Source organism: Stylophora pistillata, chromosome 12 (assembly GCF_964205215.1).
Source record: "Stylophora pistillata chromosome 12, jaStyPist1.2, whole genome shotgun sequence".
NCBI classification, from domain to species: Eukaryota; Metazoa; Cnidaria; class Anthozoa; order Scleractinia; family Pocilloporidae; genus Stylophora; species Stylophora pistillata.
This window is the reverse complement of record NC_142530.1, coordinates 27,232,013-27,254,471: the sequence shown is the minus strand read 5'-3', so window position 1 is coordinate 27,254,471 and position 22,459 is coordinate 27,232,013. Positions and strand designations below refer to the sequence as shown.

General features: G+C 40.2%; 2 protein-coding genes across 6 annotated transcripts; one reads left to right on the top strand and one right to left on the bottom strand.

Annotated features, from left to right (window-relative positions):
• The first annotated feature begins 678 nt into the window (after positions 1-678).
• LOC111340859 (organic cation transporter protein) lies at positions 679-12,138 on the top strand. 3 transcript variants are annotated; one of them, XM_022947787.2, is made up of 11 exons: positions 679-799; positions 3,108-3,305; positions 3,516-3,619; positions 4,478-4,706; positions 4,927-5,125; positions 5,237-5,455; positions 6,300-6,434; positions 7,344-7,438; positions 8,537-8,645; positions 9,129-9,201; positions 10,248-12,138. In XM_022947787.2, the coding sequence occupies exons 2-11, from the start codon at positions 3,122-3,124 to the stop codon at positions 10,455-10,457; spliced, it is 1,557 nt and encodes a 518-aa protein (XP_022803522.2). In that variant the 5' UTR covers positions 679-799; positions 3,108-3,121; the 3' UTR covers positions 10,458-12,138. The 3 variants fall into 3 exon arrangements, with proteins under 3 accessions (XP_022803522.2, XP_022803514.2, XP_022803529.2); XM_022947779.2 differs by lacking the exon at positions 679-799 and adding an exon at positions 1,934-2,081; XM_022947794.2 differs by lacking the exons at positions 679-799; positions 9,129-9,201 and adding an exon at positions 1,934-2,081 and having other exon boundaries at positions 10,248-10,428.
• LOC111340850 (solute carrier family 22 member 15-like) lies at positions 11,446-22,155 on the bottom strand. Of its 3 annotated transcripts, none has more exons than XM_022947767.2 (10): positions 22,028-22,155; positions 17,019-17,341; positions 16,448-16,676; positions 15,700-15,898; positions 15,028-15,246; positions 14,512-14,646; positions 14,327-14,427; positions 13,653-13,761; positions 13,316-13,388; positions 11,446-12,788 (listed from the first exon to the last, which is right to left on the bottom strand). In XM_022947767.2, exons 1-10 carry the CDS (start codon positions 22,152-22,154, stop codon positions 12,516-12,518), a joined length of 1,788 nt encoding a protein of 595 aa, XP_022803502.2. In that variant the 5' UTR covers position 22,155; the 3' UTR covers positions 11,446-12,515. The 3 variants fall into 3 exon arrangements, with proteins under 3 accessions (XP_022803502.2, XP_088597124.1, XP_088597125.1); XM_088740998.1 differs by lacking the exon at positions 22,028-22,155 and adding an exon at positions 21,716-21,969; XM_088740999.1 differs by lacking the exon at positions 22,028-22,155 and adding an exon at positions 17,891-18,021.
• Positions 22,156-22,459: the final 304 nt, after the last annotated feature.

Sequence of the window (22,459 nt, the reverse complement as noted above, 5' to 3'; positions counted from 1 at the left end):
AGTGCTATACCCCTGGCATTTGATACCTTCTGTTTATCAATATATATGTACGGCATATTTTCAACATCTGTACTGCAATAATAGTGAGTGATCTTTTTTTGTACTGAATACACTGCCCGGTAGGTAGTCCTATAGGCATAAAATTTAGTCTGGTGTTTGACAGTTTATTCCTCGCAGTCGTCATCAATTCTCGCAGAACACGACGACCTTGTCTCGACTGAAACACAACGCAACGCAGGTTGTGGAGGTATGTTATAATCAGGATATCTTATTTTCCTAAGGTGGGCGTCAAACAAACACAACGATGATAATTTTCACCTCAGACAATAAGTTTATCTTATCAAAACGACACGACGCACGTATAAACGCCGCTTTCCGGAGGGCAATCCAGTGTGTTAATGGGGGTCGGGGAACCTCAAGAGAAACAGTAGCAAAATTTATTACTGTGGAACATGTACACAAAAAGAGAAAAACGGATACATTGGATATTAGAGTGGTCTTGGTCAGTCTTGCAACCGTTTACCCTCTGCAGAACGTCAGATAAGATGGGGACGCAAGCATACAACAATAACCTATGACGGTTACCACTATCTTGGTGTGTAAATCCCCAACCCCCCCCCCCCCTCTCCCCTGCCTTGATGCGTTCAAAATGGGCAGATAGCTTATCCAAGATTGTTCCAGAATAATGAAAGATTTGTGAACAGATGACCTTTGACATTTTCGATCGTTTGTCCATGGAATAATAAACATTTTGTGAGGCAACCATATCAGAATTCGCTGTCAAGCTTTCACAGGCAAGGTAGGCAAATAGAATCGTGAACTCCACAAATGTCCGTAGATATTTTAGATTGACTGTAATGATTACTATGTAAAGCACTGAGGAGATATTTGAGCGGGAAATTTTTAAGATCAAATTCGTATAGTATACGGGCAACGAGAAACAGATTTTTAGTGGTAAGTAACAAAGTCATTTGCTTTCCAGAACTTCTGTGCAAAGAGGATTTTTGTTTCGTGGTTCGCACTCGGCAATAGAAGCTTCCATCACAGAGAAACCACCAACAGAGGTTCCTTACACGTGATTTGATAGATCCTCAGCAGAAATTTCAAAACAAGTTTTGAAATACTGTCAAAAAGCAGTGTCACGAAAGATCTGATCTCGTTCAGTTGTCATGTGATGACATAATAAATTCCAAACTAGCTCCAAGAAGCTAAGAGCCAAAATAACCTCAAACAATCATAAAAAAATATCAAACATTCTAATAGTGTGTATTTATAATAAAAAATAATAGATAAATGAACACTAAGCACTCTGTTTTATTTCAAGGGTATAATGGTAGTTATGTACCACTCTAGTCTCCGAAAGCGGACGCCGTTTTAAACCAGTTTACGAAATCTGTGAGCGAGTTTACCTCCTGCCTAAAGGACAGACATTGACCTACCGTACATATTTAGTTCTCGTCATACATAGCAGAAATCGTTGAGGTTTTCAATCATTCAAAAATTAAACGCATTTTCAAGAAACGTCCTTACTTTGGCAAAAAGGCTCAAAAGTGCACATTCGTGTGCTTCCTGTCTTTTATAGAGAATTGAGAGACATGCGTCAGAGCGCAGTGTGAAATCTTAGGCCCCCAGGCGAGTTTCTTTTTCCGTCTTTAAATCGGTTTGTTTCTATAATTTCTTTATCATTTTTTTTGTTTTATTTACCTTTTTTAGTAACAGTGACAAAAGATAGCAAGGCTTTCCAGGGCCTGTTTCAATTGTCGCTGTAAATCCTATAAAGAGCTGCTACACATTTTTCCTGTTGCTCTTTAATTTTCTATTAAATTCTTTTTTTCATATGACCCTGTTCTGACCTCTCTGTTTTAAAATTAAGGTATTCTTTAGTACAATGCTTTTCCGTTTCCGTCGATTTGCATGTTCATAATGCCTCTTTTGTTATGCAGGCGCCTTGCATAAAACGTACATTAACGAAGTCACATTGATGTTTATTTTTTGATCTTTGAATCACAAGTTTCTCTTTCGACGGGTTACAACTTCCGCGGATTGCCAATTGATAGTTAGGAATATATACTTTGCCTTAGGTAAGTGTTTGAGTTGCTGTGCTAGTTATACAGGTACAGGTTCTGGCTACAGTTATGTTATGAAATCGTGCCTGAATATTTAAAGCTAAAAAAAAAGTTTGATTTGTTGACTTTATGACGACACACGACGTGCTTGCCAAAAAGCGAGCGTCGGTGATTAAAATTTCTGTCGAACAGAAATATGCGAGTGTCGCCCAAATTGTACAGTGATAATGCTCGATTGACCGTAAGATATTAACAGTTTGCATGTTGGTGATAGCGGCCCCTTGTGTCCGACCAGTTGGAGAAAGGGAGGAAACGAAATTATTATTATAGCGAGTTAAACATTAGTAATACACATTTGAATGTGATAAAGAATAAGCTCTAAACGTTGACTAGCCGATGTTTGAAACTAAGTAAAGCTGAAATGCACTAGTTAAGGATTCCAGTGAGTTTTTCTCCTCCAAGACTGCAACACTCAACCATCATGTGTCATAGTTGTCTCGTACAATTATTTCAAAATATTTTACATGATGTCGATTCCTTTCGCATACACAAATAAGACTATGCAATCTTGATTTACACAAGCGGCTAGCTTCTAGAACTTTCCCCAAAGCCAAAGCCGAAATTGAGCGCGCTTATTTTATACGCGATAGGGTTTGGATTGTGTTTTGTCCATTTGATGTTAATGACTGGGCTGTACATCTCAACATGGTTAAAATCAATAGTTATATAATTAATTCTGTGTCTTACTCCTTAACACAATACAGCCTTATCTGCCACACAATACCTTTTTGATGTGCATTTGTTCTTGTACTTTAACATAGGACAATCTTTAGCTAATTTACGTGTCCCGTTGCCGAACATTTTTGAAGGTGTTCGTGATTTACAAACTCGCAAATGAACGTCTGTTCGACGTCATCTTCTTGAAAGGAAAACATGGAATGAGCAAATGAGTTTCTTTGTTTATTAGAACCACAGTTATCTAAATCTGTGCTGAATTTGCACCGAGGGGGTGTTGGGTTAAATGACGTCTATTTCTTCCAGTTCAACCCGACACAATGACACTTAGTGTGGATGACTTCCTTACAAAGATTGGTGGTATGGGTCGGTTCCAATGGATGCTGGTCTGTGTGGTGGGTATCATGATGGTCCCTGTCACCTTTCAGCCCCTCATCATGGCGTTCCTTGGCTCAGAGCCCCCCTGGAGGTGTATTCAAAACAGCACCGTTTGCAACTTCACTCGTGAGTAGTCGTAAAAGGACGAATGAAATGATGTTAAAGTGGTTTTATAATTTGATCTATTGATTACCTTTTTGAGCTTCGTAGTGCGTTAGACTATCTTGCCTCCTGGACGATTTTCGTTTGAAAATAAAAAATTTCTTAAGCTTTTGTTCTTCATTTTGTTTGGTGATTTGCGCTCTATTAACATATTGTCGTTAACGTCCTTTTTAGACGAATTCGATATGTCAAGCAATGACCCGAACAAGAATTTCAGATGCGATATAAACGACAGTGAATGGGAGTTCACTAAACCATACACATCCATCGTCACAGAGGTGGGTTCAAACTCTTTTCACTTAAAAACATAACACTAAGAGTCCCCTTGATAAGGTTAGAAGTTCTGATGAGTACCTACTCTCTAATAAGTCCCCACCCTCTCCCCTCAGACAAAATCTCCCAAACATTGAAACTGTGGCAAATAGTCATGAAGTTGGATGTTAATGCATTTGTGTGAGGTATCATTTCAGGTACACTTGTATTTTTAACCTGCCAAAGTTCCAGTTTTTAATTATTGCTGATCTCTTACTTTATTATTGCACACTGCATATTGCATGTTGCATGTTGCATGTTGCACACTGCATGCGGTATTCATTAGAACTCGGCGGAATCAACTCACCTTCTACATTTTCTACCGATTTCCCTGCTCCACCTCTCTTTAAGAAGTCTCCCTTTTCAACAGGGTCCTCCGGAAGCATTGCCAATTAAAACGCCCCCCCCCCCTCCCTAAAGGCCATTTTATAATATGCAACAAGTAGTTTATTACCGTATTTCCTCGAATAAGCGCCGTGGCGCTTATTTATAATTCTGCCAGAAGGAGGGGCGTTTATTAGAAGGAGGGTGCCAAATCGAAGGGGGGGGGGGCCGCTTATCGAGAAACTATTATCTGTACTGATTCCGCTGTAGTTGAGGCTTAAAAGGTTTAAAAATAACGTGGCAAAGGAAACATGTTTTTCTTGTAGCCGTTTCAGAAAGTGAGGGAGGAAGAGAGCCGCTTGTTTGATTTTGTGGGCCGGTGGGGGGGGGGGGGTGGCGCTTATTCAGGGGAGTGTGATTAAAAGAGCGTGAGCGTTCATTTGAGAAAATAAGTTATCTATGGAAAGCAAATTGAATGACCCTCGACTTCTGATCAACAGTGGCGCCTGGTGTGTTCCCGGTCCGCATTAAGTTGGCTAACCACCTCGATCCAGTTCTCAGGCTGGCTGTTTGGTAACGTGGTGTTCGGTGTCTTATCTGACAAGTATGGCCGACGGAAGGTTCTTTTCTTTTCATGCAGTATGGTTTGTTGGGTGGCATTTGCCAGTTCGTTTGTTCCTTGGTATTGGTTATATGCTGTCCTAAGGTTTCTGATCGGCTTTGGTCTCGGTATGTATAAGTGGTAATCACAGAAAAATAGATAGGATCGAAATAGTATACTTGATCCGTTAGAAAGCAATTTCCGATTGAATTCAATCAGTGGTTGATCAGAAAAATGCCAATCAGAGCAAAACTAAGACCATTTGCGACATTTGTGACTTTCTTTGAGCTCTCGTTGGCTCCTTTTGATATCTTCCATGGCTCTGATCGGCTGTTATTACAAATGCAGGTGGAGCAATTGTGTGCCTCTTCATTATGGCTACTGAATTCGTAGACCCCAATCACCGCGCCATGGCAGGCACCTTCGCTTGGTATTTTTGGACTGGGGCCTTGATGATGGTAGCGCTGTTGGCTTACCTGATAAGGGACTGGAGGAAACTTTCCATTGCCACCTCGGCACCAGGCCTCGTGCTTTTCATCTTTTGGATGTAAGATGGCAACGAGTTTTAATTACTATACCTCTGTAAACTTATAGGTGTAGTCGGAACCTGTTTGAGCCAAAACAAACGGTGTAAACATAAACGTTTTTTTTTATCCAGAGTAGTTCCTGAATCAGTGCGCTGGCTGACGACGCATCAACGAGTCGGAGAGGCGGAGAACATTCTTAAGCGAGTGGCAAATACCAACAAAAAGCCCATGCCCGAGGAGAACCTGGGTCTGCCTGACGATCAGAAGACTACAGAGAAGGAGGCTGGGTTTATGGATTTGTTTGGATCCCGTTCGATGACAAAGAAAACTATCATTTCTTGGATCTCTTGGTTAGAAAACAACTGAAGATTTTTTAGCCTATATAAACTATTCTAATAATCTCTCTCTACGTGCCTGTGTGTGCAATGATTTATTTGAAGTTTATGAAATTTTCAATCAAATATCGAAAGTAATCCGGAATTTTTTGGTTTTGCTTTATTTCGCTCTGTGATTGGTCCAGAAAATTCGCGCCACTTTCTCGACCAATCAGATTAAGAACTTCAACCAATCGCGACTGGATGACACGAGTTTTCCCGCGCTTTTGGCAGATTGCTTGTATTCACTGTGGATTCTTATTGGCTCCCTGTAATATTGTTCCTTTGTTCTGATTGGCTGTTGTGATTGCTTGCGTTTCCTTTTACGACACAATATCGAAATGCGCTCTATAAATTCTATCCATTAATAATTTTCCCCCATCATTATGTTTTTCGTTTATTTTATTCCTTATTTACTTTTTATTCATTTTCCTAATTGAACAGTATTTTATCTAATTACAGTGTCCGTGCCTGTATATTTTTTCTTACCTACAAATGTAGGTAAATAGGTACCTGACTAGTTAAGCTTCCTGTAGCTATTTCGGGATCTTTACTACAGACTTTCTGTGTAAGATACACTTTGTCAAATTTTTATCTTCACTTATCTAAGGCACAAGTGAATTGAACTTCAACCTATTTTTTTGTTATAATATATTTGTATCATTATCTCAATCCTTTTTAGCTACAAAAGCAGTTTGTTTTCTACCTTCTTAAAAATCCAGCTTGGAACCCACACCGTGACAAAACAGAATGACCTTTTCATTTTCCACAAAGGAACGATCTCGTAAATTCTAACCATTTCATCTTCTTTTTCTAAAAGGTTTGTCAACGCACAAGTGTACTTTGGTGTTTCATTAGGTTCCGTCATGTTGGGCGGTAACATTTATCTTAATTTTTTCCTTACTTCGCTGGTCGAACTTCCTGGAAATGCTTTTGCCATTTACGCCATGAACAGGTTGGTTGTCGTAATCATCAGACTTGCCTAGTCTCGTACCTAGACCTCCCACGACCGAACGGTTACAGTTGCACGGTAGGATCTAGGTACGAGATTACACTAAGCGCGCGAGCTAGCCCTCTTTATTTTTGCAGCTGGACGCGCGTTTGTCCCGCCACTGGGAAGATTTACACGAGTCGAGGAAAGGTTTACCAGGGTCTGGCACTAATATCTAGATCCTTTGTAGACCTCCCACCGGCTTTCGTTGCTCAAGACCTGATAAGTTTCCCCAGGCGAACAAACGCTCGTCACAAATAATAAGAACCTGCTCGCAGGCTGAACTGTTCGAAGTTCTCTGGACTATACTTAGTACCCCTTTTGAAGGAATAGACTGCGCTGACAAGGTTTACCAAGGCATCTCTTTACATGTTTTTCTTTCTCTAGCTGTGTTCAGGTCATCTGCCACGAGGTTTCCACATCATGTGCGTTTCATTCCACCCCTAGGGTCTACATTCTTTCTTTGTGATCTCAGCATCGAAACATTTGATTTGCTGTTTTCCCCATGTTGAAAATGTCACTGTCAACGTTGACTCGTGTAATGATGAAGATGTGCGTGCTTTAATTGGTTGAAAATTGCGGTAACATAATTATTCCATAAAAAAAAAAATCCGGCCAATTATACTCAACATTTATCCTCCTTAAGCTCAGATAATGTTCCGGGGAAATTATTTACTCCGCTTTTTTTTCCAACTAACAATGAAAAAGCGATAGGTATATTATTTTCATCAATTCGTTTGTTTCAGTAGTAGTTTTCTCACCTTTTCGCTGCGGCATAAAGTTTTTTTTTATTAAGCATTCTCGTTCATCTGTTTTTTAAAACGACTCATGTTTGTATCTTGATGACTTCTGTTTTTTTTTTTTTCATTTTAGATTTGGTCGAAAGAAAGTAGTTGTGATAGGTCTAATTGTGGCAGCCATATCAAATCTACTGGTAACTGTGATTCCCTCTGATCCTAATAACACAGGTGAGCTGAATTTTGGGCAAAATTTTGTTTACCTCGTTTTACATTTCGACCTTCAGCCACTGTTAAACAGGACAGGCGTCTCAGTTACATTCTTAGTCATAATATTGTATCGTTGGGCACGCTGTGAAAACAAAGTTTTAGCGATTGAAGTTTTCTGGAAAGTTTTTTTTCAAAAACTTTTTCCATATCATAAATCGGGGTCTAGTTTTGAAAGAGCTAAATAAATATCGTCTCTTTGATCACGTTACTTGAAGCGATTTTCCGTCGACATTAGTAACACTTGAGACAAGTGGAGTATAGTTATTTCAAAAGCTGATGTCATTGAGGAGAATGACGTCTTCCTTAGTCCCCCCGTTGAATGTTTCTGCTTTTTTCTAAGCTTTTCGGAAACCGGACTACTAATCGACAAATCCTAGCTAATGCCTTAACTTTCCCGTTTTTTCCACGTTTGTTCTCCAGCTTGAACCAGGAGTTCATTTCGTAAAATGGAGCGGAATAAGGAACGGCGAAATAGTAGCGGTGTCACAGCGTTTTGGTTCAGCGGTAGAGAGAAATCGGGGGAGTTTTGGGTCGGATTGGGTCGGGTCCACTTCCCTGTCCATCAGACCGTTCACTAACATCAGTATGCATATTCTCCATACTGTTCTCTATGCATTAGTAAGGGTGCTAACAAGGAGAATTTGTTTAATAATCAAGAGCTTCTTTAGTTGGTGATCATTTTTCTAATTCTCATGACCTAAATGGGTGATTCAGGGGTGATATTGTAAGGAGAAATTAGATGCTAGTCACACTTAAAGATTTATTTTAACTTTTTTGTATTTTAGTTTTATTTAATGCTGATGTTAACTAGCTGCCTGGCTCCGCTAGCCCTCATTGGTTATTCCAGGCTGCTAGTACTCCGTACTCCAATTTTATTTCTAATAATTTCTTTCAATTTTGTAAATTTTTTTGCTTAAAGCAAGTATGAATGCGAGTACAAAGAGAGATTATCCGTTATCCGTTAAAGGATTAACTAACTGAACGCTTGGAATAGGCTATCCAGCTTATACCCATTTACGCTGTCACTGATTTATCTTTTCTCTCAATTGCATTCTGTAGGATATGCAGCAGGACGTATCATCTTTGCCATGATTGGGAAGTTCTCTGTCATGAATTCCTTTGACGCCATTTTTGTGTTCTCCTCAGAGTTGTTCCCGACTGTAGTGCGGTAAGGAATATATTTGTAAGGAATATATTTGCGAATTTTACTTTTAAATTTTCAACCGCAACATATGTAGAAATTTCCCTTCTCCTTTTACAAAGCTGCCAATTTCGTTTTTTACTGATCTTTTGCTAGCGGTCGGTTAGCTTGCGTAGCATGCGCTAAATTGAACTACACGCGAGTGGTTTAGTCAGGCAAGCCACACGCGCGACAGCTCGAGTGTCTACGTTTTCGCACGGCTCTCGCAATCCTGCTGTTGTTCCTAAGAAGCTTTAAATAATTGTTATCCAGAATACGTAAACTTTCGATTATTTTTAAACCATTTGCCCTTAACAGCTGATTGTTTTGGTTCCGACGGGCATTTTTCGGCCAAGAATTTAGGAGCGAAAGGAAATTGTCTTTCTCTCCTAGAGATACGCTTCGTTAAGAAGAAGGGAGAAATGCATGGAACTAAACGCGATTAAGGAGAATAACTTTCTCTTCTCACAGAAATATCGGCCTTGGTTCATCTTCAGCTGCGGGCCGTTTGGGTTCGATCACATCACCATTTGTGTTAAGTCTGGTATGTATAAGGATGAAAAGAACTGATTTGTGAGACTGAAGTGAGTCACAGTGACCCTCAGCAGTGCCGCTTAAACCGAACCTGAACGAGAAAAGCAAAAAACAAGGCAATTTCGGATACGTTTCGATCCCCAATTGAAAATTGCCGACTACTAATACGAAACTTACAAACGTGAAAGCCGAATACTTATATCAAACTATTTCCTGCCAACAACATGGAGTCTGAAGCTGATTGACCCATTAGTATTTCTTCTGAGGTCGTAGGGATAAATTACAGCATGATACAAATTACGAAAAAGTAAGTTAATGCAGGATCCAGGATACTTTACACACAAAAACCTTGTGTGGGGCCCAGTCGCTCACTAGTAGGTTATCTAGGACTACAAATTGAGCAATTCACTGCGCATTGTTTCATGCAGATTTTCATGTAGATTCGTGTGGGGTACCTTAAACACGAAGGCGCGCTATAAAAGGAGCCTTAGGTCCCACTGGACCATTTGTAAATCAACCGTCGTGTGATGCAGAACTCTTAGAGTTCAGTCAGCTTGAGCTACAGCTACTCCAAAGCAGTGAACAGTGGGCGCATTCCTCAAAATTGTTTTATGTCTTCATCATAATACAAGAATTTTTGAGATTTGTATTTCCTTTCTCCAATGGAAACTATCTTTATTTTTGGAGGTAAATTTGAGATCGAAGTAGGTGATTTGCACGTTACCTCATGCCACCATGCTGGTGGAAGTAAACAATAGATATCTCATTAGCTTCTTTTGTTCGTCTACCAGCATTTGAATTTGACCCGCACACGTCAACGGTGAGTGACAAATGAGCGTAGGTCTTCCCAGGGAAGACTTCCTTATATAGCGCGCCTTCGTGTTTAAGTAATGATAGACTGCAGGAAGGCCCTCGGTTTCTTCGCCAGGTGGAAAATTTGAGGGCTCGAGCAACGTGAACCCGCGAGAGGTGTGCGAGGGGGGACTGGCACTGGACTAGAACAAATGTTTGTTTATTTCATTGATTTTTTTTTTTTTTTTTTTTTTTTTTTGGCAGAGAAAGCACATGGTTCAGCTTCCTTACATCATCATGGCGGTAGATGCCTTTGTGGCAGGACTTTTGTGCCTTCTCCTTCCTGAGACTAATAACACTCCGACAGCCGAGACACTAAAAGGTGCTGAAGCTTCCGACGCTATCGATCTAGGCCTGTTGGCAGCAAAAGGCGAAGACGAAGAGGAAGACCCTGAGAAAATGACTGTAATCTAGGGAGATCTACAGCTAAGGAGGGGAGGGTGAATACCTTAGGTTTACTCTGGTCAGCGATTTAAATTATTACCTGATTCAAAGTACCTTGTAGTTTCTTAGACGGGAAATTCTACTTAGACTTACTACCTGTTTATAAGAGGATCAGTAGGAAACAGCAGTGCTTTTAATCTAAGGCAGGCTTTCTATATTACAGAAGTAGTTTTCGAGTAGACATTCTCGGTGTGGCGCGCATATAGTGGAATAAATTTTTTAAGAGTTTTTAGACTTGTTGTCAGTGGTAAATACAGGCGAGCCGTTGGGAAATTCGATCGTATTTTAAAAGCTACTGTAACAAAAAGTCGGCGTTTGATCGGATCTACTTACATATGATTGTCTTCTTCTTTTAAATTTGGTGTGTTAGGCCATCGATGGTCGTTTCTATGGAGTGCAATTTGCAGGTTTTTTGGTAAATCTATTCTAATAACAAAAATTAATTACATGTAAAATAATAGACTTCGAGCAGTCCCGCCTTTTCGGCGAAGCCGTTTCGCGTGCATGTGCCAAAAAACTCGGCAGACAAGGAAAATAATGTTAACGCGCTGCGTGGAACTCTGGGAGAGAGGTGCACGAAAAGTACTGTCAGAGTTCCGTGCTACACGGAAATGTCAATTTGCTGATGGTTTTTTTTACTCGCGCACCGGACCTCGCCAAAAAAGGAGGGACTGCTCGAGTCTAGTTAATTAACATCAAACGATTATAGGAGGCATTAAAAATGTGCAGTTACAGCCGGATTTATTTATATTTTAGCTAATGCCACTGACTAAATATAATCCTAACCTTAGAGGCAAGTACGCGTTTTGACCAGGAGCGAGTTATATAGAATGGTACTCGTGAGCAAGAAGTCACGCGACAGATCGCTCGTGTGGATACTAAAGCATATTTTTATTAGTATTGTTGCTATTTTTGTTACAAAAGTAAATGTATTATGCCAGGCATATCTGGGGGGGGGCTATGATATGAGGATTGCTAGAGAACCTCTAAATGTCGAACGTTGTCGAAACGTCGGTGGCTGTCATCGCGTCCAAGGCAACCAGTCCTTTCCAGGATTGATCAGATCTCATTATAACCTTTTTTTGCATTTGTTATTATGAATTGTAACAACGAATCCTAATCATTAGGTTTTGCGAAGGGAAATGACTGCCAGACGTAAAAACTGAGAAAATACAATTTTTGTTTTCAAGTTTGAATTAAAGAGAAATCTGCTTATTTCAGAGCTCAGTCAAGAGATGAATTAGTCACCAAAGAGAAATAAAAAGTTATTCAGAATAATGTCCTTAGTAATACAAATGTACAAAAAAAAAAACGGTTTTAGTCCAAAGTAGGATGTCTTCTTACCATAAACTTGGAACATAACCTCATTACTTTTCACTTGTTTCGGCTCAGAGAAGTAAGGGAATTCGTGTACATTAGAATTTATAGCAAGACAGTATGGACATGGACGACTTTCATTTTAAGGAACAGCGTCGCAAGACTGACGCACATGCAGCAAGTCGTTATTATCTTGGAAAAAAATATTGTTTTGAAGAGAAAGTTCTTTTGTCTTGTTCGTAGAGTGAAGTTCTTGGAAGGTGACTAAGAACAATTTTCAAGAACGATTTGTAAGAGTCAGTCAATTCATTAAAGTGACTCCACAGAACTAAAAGTTGTCGAACGACTTCTTTTGTAACTTTCCTGGAATGTCCCCAACCAATCTCTCTTTCAATAACTACAACGAAAAAGATTAGGTCGCCGTGTTTGCTAAAGAAATATGATGGGCCAATTTGACCTCGTCCATTTACTGCAAAAACGAATAACAAGTTCTCGGAATGCGTACGCCCTTATTTGCGCAGCACAGGATGCGCAGTGTAATACTGAAGAATTACCTCAACTGATTCAGCCTACATTAAAATGTTTTAAGAGCAAAACTACCCCTTGCCATAAGTTGAATGAGAAGGAAAGAATATACATCGGGAAGATAGAAAAAAGACTCTTTTGAAAAGAAAAACTAAAAGAGACAAGGCATAAGTCCTTTAAATTCAGTTACAATGACGTAGCGTAATCCACCAAGTTTGCTTTGCTGTTTGTGGTGTCTTTCAGAGTATCGGCCATTGTGAATTGGTTACCATCAGCGGCTTCCTTCTCTTTGAAATCTACAGCTGACTTCAGTGCCATATATGCTTCTTCAGTGCTTTCGGTTTCCATAGTTTCAGCAGTTGGCAAGTCTTTTGTCTCCGGCAGAGTCTGGCAAAGGATTCCCGCCAACAATGCGTTGCCTCCCATGATGCCGTATGGGAGAAGCGGGTGGGTGAATCGCTATGAGAAAATAAAATATCAGCGGCAGACGAGATTAGTGCAATTTTTAGAATTTAAAGTAGAAGTAATCCCGGATTGTGTTGTAATTCTTTTCTCTGCTCTGTGATTGGTTTAGAGATTTTACGCACTTTTTCAACCAATCAAATACATAACCAAAACCATTCCCGCAACGATCACGGGCGTTTTCCCGCGCTCGAAGCGGGTTACGTATGGCTACGTGTATTTAATTTCAATATATCAACAAAGTTGAAATGGTAAATTGGCCACCGTTACGATTATAAAAGCTGACGTTTCGAGCGTTAGCCCTTCGTCGGAGCGAATAAGGGAATTGTGGGTTGTGTGAGCTTTTAAAGGCGGTGTATTTAATCTGAGTTATCATTGGCTCTTTGCACAGTTAATCTTTAATTTGAATAGTTGTTGTGATTACTTCGGTGTTGTCCCCTTGACACTTAATTGAGTATAGTTAGTACTATTTTCGGTCTATTGTATGTAAGAAAAAAGAAATAGGAAAAGAAAGAAATTCTCACCAGATGAATTATATAAGAAGATAAAAAGGAGCCAATCCCTCCAGAGGCTGTTGATGTGCCCATGCCTATGTTCCTGTGATGAATGATGAACCAAAAAGTTATTATCAGAATGGATGTTCTCTTTGTTACACAAAAACATTAACAAGAAAATATGTGTGGAGAGTAAAGCATTCTCAAAACTATCAATGATAAAGGCATTGTAGTCGGTCAGGAAAATAAAAATGCCCACATTTTTTTGGCAAAAGTTAATTACTAAAACACTGTCTTTGACAAATGTTGTAGACGTCAAACAAAAAAAAACGCAGAATCTACGCCCCACGGAGTGAAAAAATTATACCTGATGACTGTAGGGAAGAGTTCAGCGGAGTAAACATAGATAGCATCAAATGAGATGAACACAAAGAACTTCGCTGACATCGCCATAAGAATACGACCAGCCATGAACCCTGGGAACAGAACAGGAGTAAAAATAAATCAGTTTATTGCACGTGCTATATGTCTTGTTTTCCTACATCGGTATTTGTTTATCTATCTGTAGGCAAAGTTTTCCTTGAGGAATTAAAAAACTATCTTCTCTTAAAGTGTATTGGACGCTGTTCATCCCAGCAATATGTAGGACGCACATCAGATAAAAACCCAGTATGAAGTAAAACTCACCAAAGAGTTTTGAAAAGCTCATTTGGAAGAGCATCCAATCGCGAAATCGAAACAGACCGGGTTGGAATCCTTACAAGGGACAGGTAACGAAATTTAAACAATTTTTTATCATTCAAACGACACGGCGGAAAAATCACTGATTATTTAAAGTCACACTAACTAAAAAGGCACTAGTGCACATGCTTTGTTTTTAGGGCAAGTGATCACAGGCTGAAATGGATTGTTTTTTTTGTTCTGTCAACCTGGTCCCACATTGGGAAAAACATAGAATAAAAGGATAGTACAAGAGAAAAGACGAGCAGTGAACCAAGCGTAGATATGTGATGATACTACCACGTCCAGAACCAATCATACCTTTATCGCTCCCAGGATCATACATTGTACATAACACTGCGCCAGTTGAGGCGACCGCAGCGAGGATCAGGAAATAAACCAAAGGCTTTTTGCGACCGAACCTGAGCACATAAAAACGCAGTGAAGAAAGAAAAATTGACATTCTAATTTAAAATCAGTTACTGAGTGCTTCTGCCATTACTCACCTTCCCATGATCCAGATGGCCACGAAATTGGCAGGAAACTCTATAACGGAGGCCAGGAAGAAATTCAGGTATATGTTACCACCAAGGGTTGGAGTACTGAACGATACACCATAATAAACCATGCCGTTTACAAACCTGTTAAGGAAAACCACCAATGACCGCAAAACATTGCATTACTAAGAATCTGTTGTTGACATTAATCTTGTGCTTGACAAAGTATTTCTATAGCTCTCGCATCTTCTAACCATTCTTGAGAACAACGAAAATAAACAATAGTTTTTAAGTCTGTAAGGTTTCGCTTCGATTTCTGCAACCAAAGCTCCTGTCGCTGGTTTTACTTTAGGACGCTCCCTGATTGGCTCAGGAAACTCGTGTCGCTTTCTTAACCAATCAAATTGAAAACTAAACCATTGAACTCTCGCGTTTTCCCGCGCTTTCCTTTGATTTAAATTCTGTCTTGCAAAACTGTTTGAAATACGCCGTAAGCACCGTAGTCTACCATTCCTACTTACTTACCAGGCATACCAAGACACTAGAGTTCTATGAACCATCTTCTTAGTTCGAAATAAATATCTGAAGTCACCTATCTGTTGAACCTTCCCATCAGCACACGGGTTGTCTAAAGGCTCCTCTGGGTATTTCTTCTTATTCGTCGCAGCGATTTCCCGAAGGATTTCTTCCGTCTCTGCAAGCTTATTCTTGAGCAGTAGATACCTCGACGATTCTGGAACAAACCTTAATACAAGATTAAACTTAATAAACGTTTTCATTGTCTCCAGCTGTGTAGTAAATCTGAGAGAATTTTTCACTCTTCGTTTAGAGCTTCCCCTCATGGGTGTATTGGATCCTAAATTTTCTTTAACGTTTGAATGGAGAGAGTCGCAGGGGCTTTGCGATAGTATCTCGTTTAGAGACAGCATAATGATGGCTGACAGGGCACGAACTGTCCCTCTCAAGTGGCAGACTGACGCAATGGCCTTTACGCCGCCATGTTTATTTTGATCTCGGCCTCACTCGAACGCTATAACCCATGGTTGAAAGTCGACAGTTCAAATTGCAAACTTTCACAGAACTAATCAAATTTACGGATTCTCAGTTGTGCTTATGTGCGTTACCCGCAGGTTAAGTTTAATCTTACTCCTGTGCATTCCCTTTTCTGCTTGGAAAGTCTTATATTTACTTACTTACCTCCACGCCAAAATGGAAATCAAGCCGGGTGCAGAACATATGATTGACAGCATTCTCCAGTCACGCACCCCATATGCTAGTCCTGCCAACGTCGCGAGACCCAGAGCCCATGAATAAAACAGTGACGTGCCAGCGACATGACGGTGCCTCTTGCCTACAAATTCTGTCGCTAACACGTACACTCCCATTGATCCGCCCCCTGAAAAATTGGCACAACAATAAACAACGTTGTCAATTCTTAGAGCAGTAAGTAGTAAGTGCGATATTCAGAAGCCTTAACTTAACATAGGGAAAGTTAGTTTTGGACATGAGCTTGGTAGCCTCCTCTCCACCTCGAGGGAGAAAAGAGGATGCTGCAAACGAGTTCGGTAGCCCAACTTGGTCCAACTTGCTTTGTGAAATGCTTATCAATCGTATGTAGCCTTCCAACATTCCTTCATGCGTCCCCGATCGTTTAGTGGAGATAGATTCTAGAGAGACTCTGGCGCCGTGTAAACTCTGGTAAGCTAGGTGCGCACAGTTCACGGATTCGTTCTTCCCCCACGTCGTTTTACTAAAGCGACAGATGGGGAAGATCGACACTCGTCGTCTAACTCCCTCAGGGATCGAACCTCAACCTCAATCGAGAGTTCACCACGCTTACCATCGCGCCCCAGCGCCTTCTACTCAGAAGATTATACAGTAATAATAATAGCAATAATACACGTATAATCAGAGAAAAAATGGCTGCATGTTATGAACTACTTACCTATACTTAAGCCTGTACATAGTCTGAACAGGATAAACAGCCAAAAACGATGTGGAAAAGAGGCAAGAAGGCCAAACAAACTTGTAGTGAACGAGAAGATCAGCAAAACGGGTTTACGGCCGATTTTATCAGAAAGAACGCCTCCACCGAGTGCTCCAAACAACCAGCCCGCGAATACGAGAGAAGTGGAAAGGCTCGACAGAATGGCATTATCACAGACTAAGTCGAACTGAAATACAAATACATAACATAGCGACGGTATCACTAATATGTTCTAAAACAGATATACAAAAACAGATAACGAGTGCGAATGCGAAAGAATCAAATTTAGAACTAAACATGGTTTATAAACTAATAAACATTTAACATCATAACAAGCAGAATAATCATAATACCAAAATCTTGTGATACAAACTAAGATATTAAAATTTCCGAATCCTTTTGTTACTTGATCCCCTTCGTCACACCCCTCCCCTCTCCTTTTTAAGCAGTCATCAATTACCCTTTTAACTTTTCATCCACTCACAGGTTTTGTTTTGTAGTTTAATTACATTTTTGAGAGTTGAATTACCGTTGTAACAACAGATGTAAAATCGTCAGCAAACTTCCAGGATTCTCTGGGCATTTTGCATCGCCGTTCATCCGTAGCGTCAACTTGTCCAGTAAAGTTACAATGGCTTTTATTTCGAATTCCGGCGCACATCCATTTAGGTTCCGCCGAGGTGAAGCTGGGCAATATCACCTGGTATGTCATATTAATCATTTCAATGTAGCTCAAGATGAATATAAGACGGATCTGGTACCAACCCATGCTGCCAATCTTCTCCAACACTTCGTCCATACTCAAAGCCATTTTAAACTTCAAGCCGATCGAACCAAGTTTTCGGGGTGGGACTGAAATACAAAGAAGGGAGAAAAAGATAAGCGCCTTTATCAGTGGTGAAACCAAGAACCTCAAAACTGTCTATTATGTTTTGACTTTCAGATAATATACAGATTTTCTTAAATTAGAGGAAAAAAACGTCCCGTAAAAGAAGTTCTTGGATGACGGTGATACACAAGACAGAACACGTGCAAGGATAAAAACGCGCGAGGCATGTCTCCTCCTATATGGATGCACACGTGCGTCATAATTTCCCTCACACTCCGTAACTCTTGCGCTTTGTGCGAGTTCACAAATATACGAATATGATTACCAGTTGCCACCTGCTCTCAGGTGATATTACAACGATATACCTATTCCTAGCATAGCTAATGTTTTGTTGGGCACTCGATGAATCTAGACCAGTGGCAGAATTAAGGGAAAGAGTCTTGCTGCTATTACTCGTCGCTCTGCCGCACAACACTTCGAACTGCTCACAAAACCACCAACTGAGCAGGTTGCCAAAAACTCCGAGTACGAAAGTAGTTTGATAAGTAAGGATTTCACTAGTTCTGATGTACCTTCTACAGTTTCCTGCAAAGTCTGATGTTCTCTTCCATGGCCAAAATCATCGCCAATTTCTTATTTAATGACAGTTTGAAAACCAGACCAGTATTTTTTCCCGATCTTAGACATTGATTTAGCAAGTAAATTGAGAACAGCAGGTCAAATGCGGTGATGTCATCGCAACATTCGATAGTCTCTAATCAGATGAGAGTCTACTGGTCTCCGAGGAAAATTTCACACATTATATTTAGCGAAACGTGTTAAATAGAAAAGTCAGGGAGATAAGATTAAGTGCTAGATTTCATCTTTATCGCCAGTTCATCAAATTAAGTTATTTTTACTGAAATAGTTTTATTCCTTTTTCTTCCAAATTCTTTTGCGTTTTTTTAAACCAGTCACTTTTTTGTTTTTTGTTTTAATTCGGAAGCGTTTGTCTGTAATTCGTGCAGCATTAGTACCGTTTTTAGCCTTCTTATCGCCTGGTGTAGTTTCTTTCTCAGCGTAGTTTGTAAACCATTTATGAAGCATTCAGGCAGCAAATCATGATTAACTATTCGTTCTCTCCGTACACTCGCAGTGATCTGTGGCTAGTTTCTGCGTTTTACGAAGTTTCGTTTCAATGGATTAAATTTGCAGATGGCTTTTCCGTTTGTCACAGCAAAGTTAGCGAAATAATTGCGCAAAAAATGAAAAGCGTGTGGGTTTTCCCAGGGGGAGCTCCACATCTCCCAGGAAGTTATTATTGTCACACATTTGATAACTCATAATGTACTTTGTATTAGCACCAAGTTTAAGCTAAATCGGTGATTTTAGCATTGGACGGCATTATCACTCCTTCCCAGTTTTCTAGTGCACACGCTCTTAATTCCCGTTTCTGGGCAGTTCCAAAATTTTGCCCTGCATTTCAGATTTCTGCTTTGTTTTGTGTTTTATTTAGTCCGGTTAGCACACTGAGTATTGTGAGTTCGCTTTTGATAGACAAACATTCCATTGGTGCCTCGGTCTTTTGGCTCTTTCTGAGAGCGAACGTGCAGGAGCAAGGACCTCCAGGGTCAATGTTCTGCCAACCCCGCTGGGAATGATGTCAGGGCGGAGAAGCGGTGGGGAAAGTTATATGTCTGTCTTCAAGTATATCACGTTTCTCAACATTGACATTCTTTACGAACGTCTGTAATAAAACATTCAACCAGACGGTGAAAAATAATTCCACTTTTCCACGAAACTGATGTTCCAGTTTCACCTGTCTTAGAACTGCAATTTTGTTGAGAAATGTGTAAATTTTGATGAAATAGTAAGTGTTCTTTAAATTAAGGCTGATAGTTTCTAAAGAAACTGTTTGGCGCTGCGTCTGTGGGGGTAACGAAATAATTTGAATATATCAACAAAGTTGAAATGGTAAATTGGCCACCGTTACGGTTATAAAAGCTGACGTTTTGAGCGTTAGCCCTTCGTCAGAGCGAATAGAGGAATTGTGGGTTGTGTGTGCTTTTAAAGGCAGAAAATGGAGCTGCGTGATTGGTGGGAACATGGCAACGAGAAAAACACGAATAAATTAGTGGAATGAAAAGCGTTCGTTGATACCTGTGGGATTTAGACTGCCGGTTTGAAAGATGAGCCTTTGTTCTAGAGTTTTGCGGCTTTCCATGCTACCTAAGTGTAAGGAAAGACCGCAGATTGCCATATGTTGCTTAGAATGATTGGGTAAATTAGAATGTCTAGCGACTGGTTTAGATGTGTCCTTGTCATTCCTCTCCACGTCGTGAAGGTGTTCTCGGAATCGGTCACCTAGTCTTCTGCCTGTTTCGCCGATGTAAATCTTTTTGCAATAAGTGCAAGTTATGCAATAAATTACATTGGCACGTGAAGTGATCGGTGATCTTAATGGATCGTTTGGGTCGCGATATTTTCTCAGTAGGGACTTCAAGCAGTCAGGACGGCAACGCCACGGAAGACGTCGATTAAAAAATGAGTTTCTACTTTTAGTTAGAATTTCCAAAATGGCTGCATGTGTTTACCGTCTCATAGGGCGCCAGGCCTCAAACTCAGCATAACGCATAAAAGTAGCGTTGAGTTCCAAATGTAAATTAAAATAATTTGCCGCCGCGGTTTCGCATCGCAGACGACGCAAATTTTGGTGATTTCACGTTGTTGTTTTGCAAAGGACAGTTAAGAAATGTACAAAGTTTTAAAACGCGCGTGCTGGGCTATTGTTCTGCCAATTAGATCTATTGTTTTATCACGTTCTCGTTGCCGTAGCCGTCGTGGTTTGCTTAAAGTCCCTAGTGTTGTGAATGAAAGGACGCGTTTTGCATCGTGCACGAGCGCATTTAAAAGTGCCTGGTTGGTCATTAGTCTGAAAAGAACTTCTGACCAAAAAATTGCCTATGTTTTTGTCGCGTTTGAATGAAATGAGTGGAGGCTGCGAACAGATAGTGCTCAGGTCTCTGGATCGTTTTGAAGTAATTCAAAGTTTTTAAGAATGATGGATTTAACTGAGTGGTTGTGAGGGTGAAACGTGAGAGTGAATGGAATGCGGTCGGAATCTTCCTTTTGCGACGTTTGAAGTGCTGAATGTCGATCAATACGTTGGGCGCGGTGGTAACCCGCTTGAACGACAGAATCAGGGTAAACACGTTTATCGAAAAACTGGGACATTGACTCTGATTTGTGGTGGAAATCAGAGTCATCACTACATAAACGACGAAGTCTTAGAAACTGAAAAAAAGGAATGGAATTCTTAACGTGAGATGGACGCGAAGACAAATACAACAAGTAATTATGCGAGTCTGTAGGTTTGTAATACACATTAGTGCATAAACAGTTGCCTTCAATTGACACTTTGATGTCTAAAAAGGATAAAGAATTGTCAGAAATTTCCCAGGTATATTTCAGAGCCGGGTGAAAAGAATTGACTGCGGTTATGAATTGAGTGAGCTCCTCTCTGGTAGAGGAGGTGGCGCCGATACAGTCGACGATGTAGCGACCGTAGAGTTCAGGTTTGGAGCCGTTGTATTGGCTGAAAAATTGATGTTCGACAAAACCTACAAAAAGATTTTCATAGCTAGGTCCCATTTTGGTACCCATGGCTACACCATTGGTTTGTTTGAAAAAGTTGTCCCCAAATGAAAAAACAATTGAGTGTGAGCACTAATTCGGCTAAGCGTTGTAGTGTTTCAGATTTAGGTTCCTTAACAGTACGTTGATCAAAAAATGTTTAAGGGCCATTAAGGAATTAATGGCCCTTAAACATTTTAAAAATCCATTAGGAATGACAGTGTAAAGAGACGTAATATCCAATGTGAAAAGAAGTTCAGGCCAAGGAAATTAAAGTCACGAAAAATTTGAAGAGCGTGTTGGCTGTCTTTAATATATGATGGTATTGTTTTGACAATGGGAGCCATAATTTTGTCTAGATAGCTGGAGATAAGCTCGGTAGGGCAACTGCAAGCCGAGACAATGGGCCGACCCGGGTTGTTGGGTTTGTGAATTTTAGGTAAGAAGTAAATACAAGAAGTTCTAGGAGTGGTTATGATGAGATTTTTTGATATGGCAAAAAAATTAAATTGTTTACTTTAAATTGTTTACTTTCATACTCAGAACACCTGCCGAATTGATGGCCTTCATCTAGCATCAGAGGTCAATTGCCCGTTTAATTTTGCGTTTTAAATCTTATAAAAATTAAATTGTTTACATTAAATTGTTTACTTTCATACTCAGAACACCTGCCGAAATGATGGCCTTCATCTAGCATCAGAGGTCAATTGCCCGTTTAATTTTGCGTTTTAAATCTTATAAATCGGGACCAAAAAGTTTCAGAATCGATCCTTTGGACGGCCTACCTTTTATAGCCCGTCTTGAAAGCTTGTGGATTTCACCTCCGCAGCTGTAATAACCTCTAAAGGGGTTGAAGTTTTGGGGAGGAATACAATCGAAAAGTGTACCACACAATGAAGACAAAAACTTTGCCTACTGCAATTTTACAAGTGAATAGCCAATCCTTGGTTTCGCTTTAATGTTGAATATCAGCGCAAATAGGTTCCCAACGAAGTTGTGCCGATCTTCTAACAACACTGCCTCCTTGTCTGATGTTCAATTCCGAAAGAACCGTGAATTCAATTAATGCACACAACAATATTTGGAAATGACCTTACCTTTTGAAATGTTGTTTGTAATTGTCCGATATCTTTTAAAAATCGCTTTTGAGCCACATGGATGTCCAAAATTCCTAACAATGGATGTTTGACGATGCAATGGGCTCAAGTAACGAGAACAATGCATTCCTCAGTTGCTAATTTGATGACAAGAAACGTAAATATTGAAAAGGTAATCAGTGAAAGAGTGGGGGAGGAGCGGTGGGGTAACTGTTTTGTATACAATAAGTTTTTCCATGGGCAACTGCCAATAATGTAAGAAGTTGCCTAATTGCAGGCGGTAGTTTATTTTTTCAAGCGTAAAGATTCAGCGCGGCGAATATTCGGTTGTCATATTGGACGTGTGGAAGATCTGGGATGAGTGACCAAGCGAGGGGAGGGAAGAGGAAGGCTGTGCAGGAAAAGGGGCCGAAAAACGCAACCCAAACACGA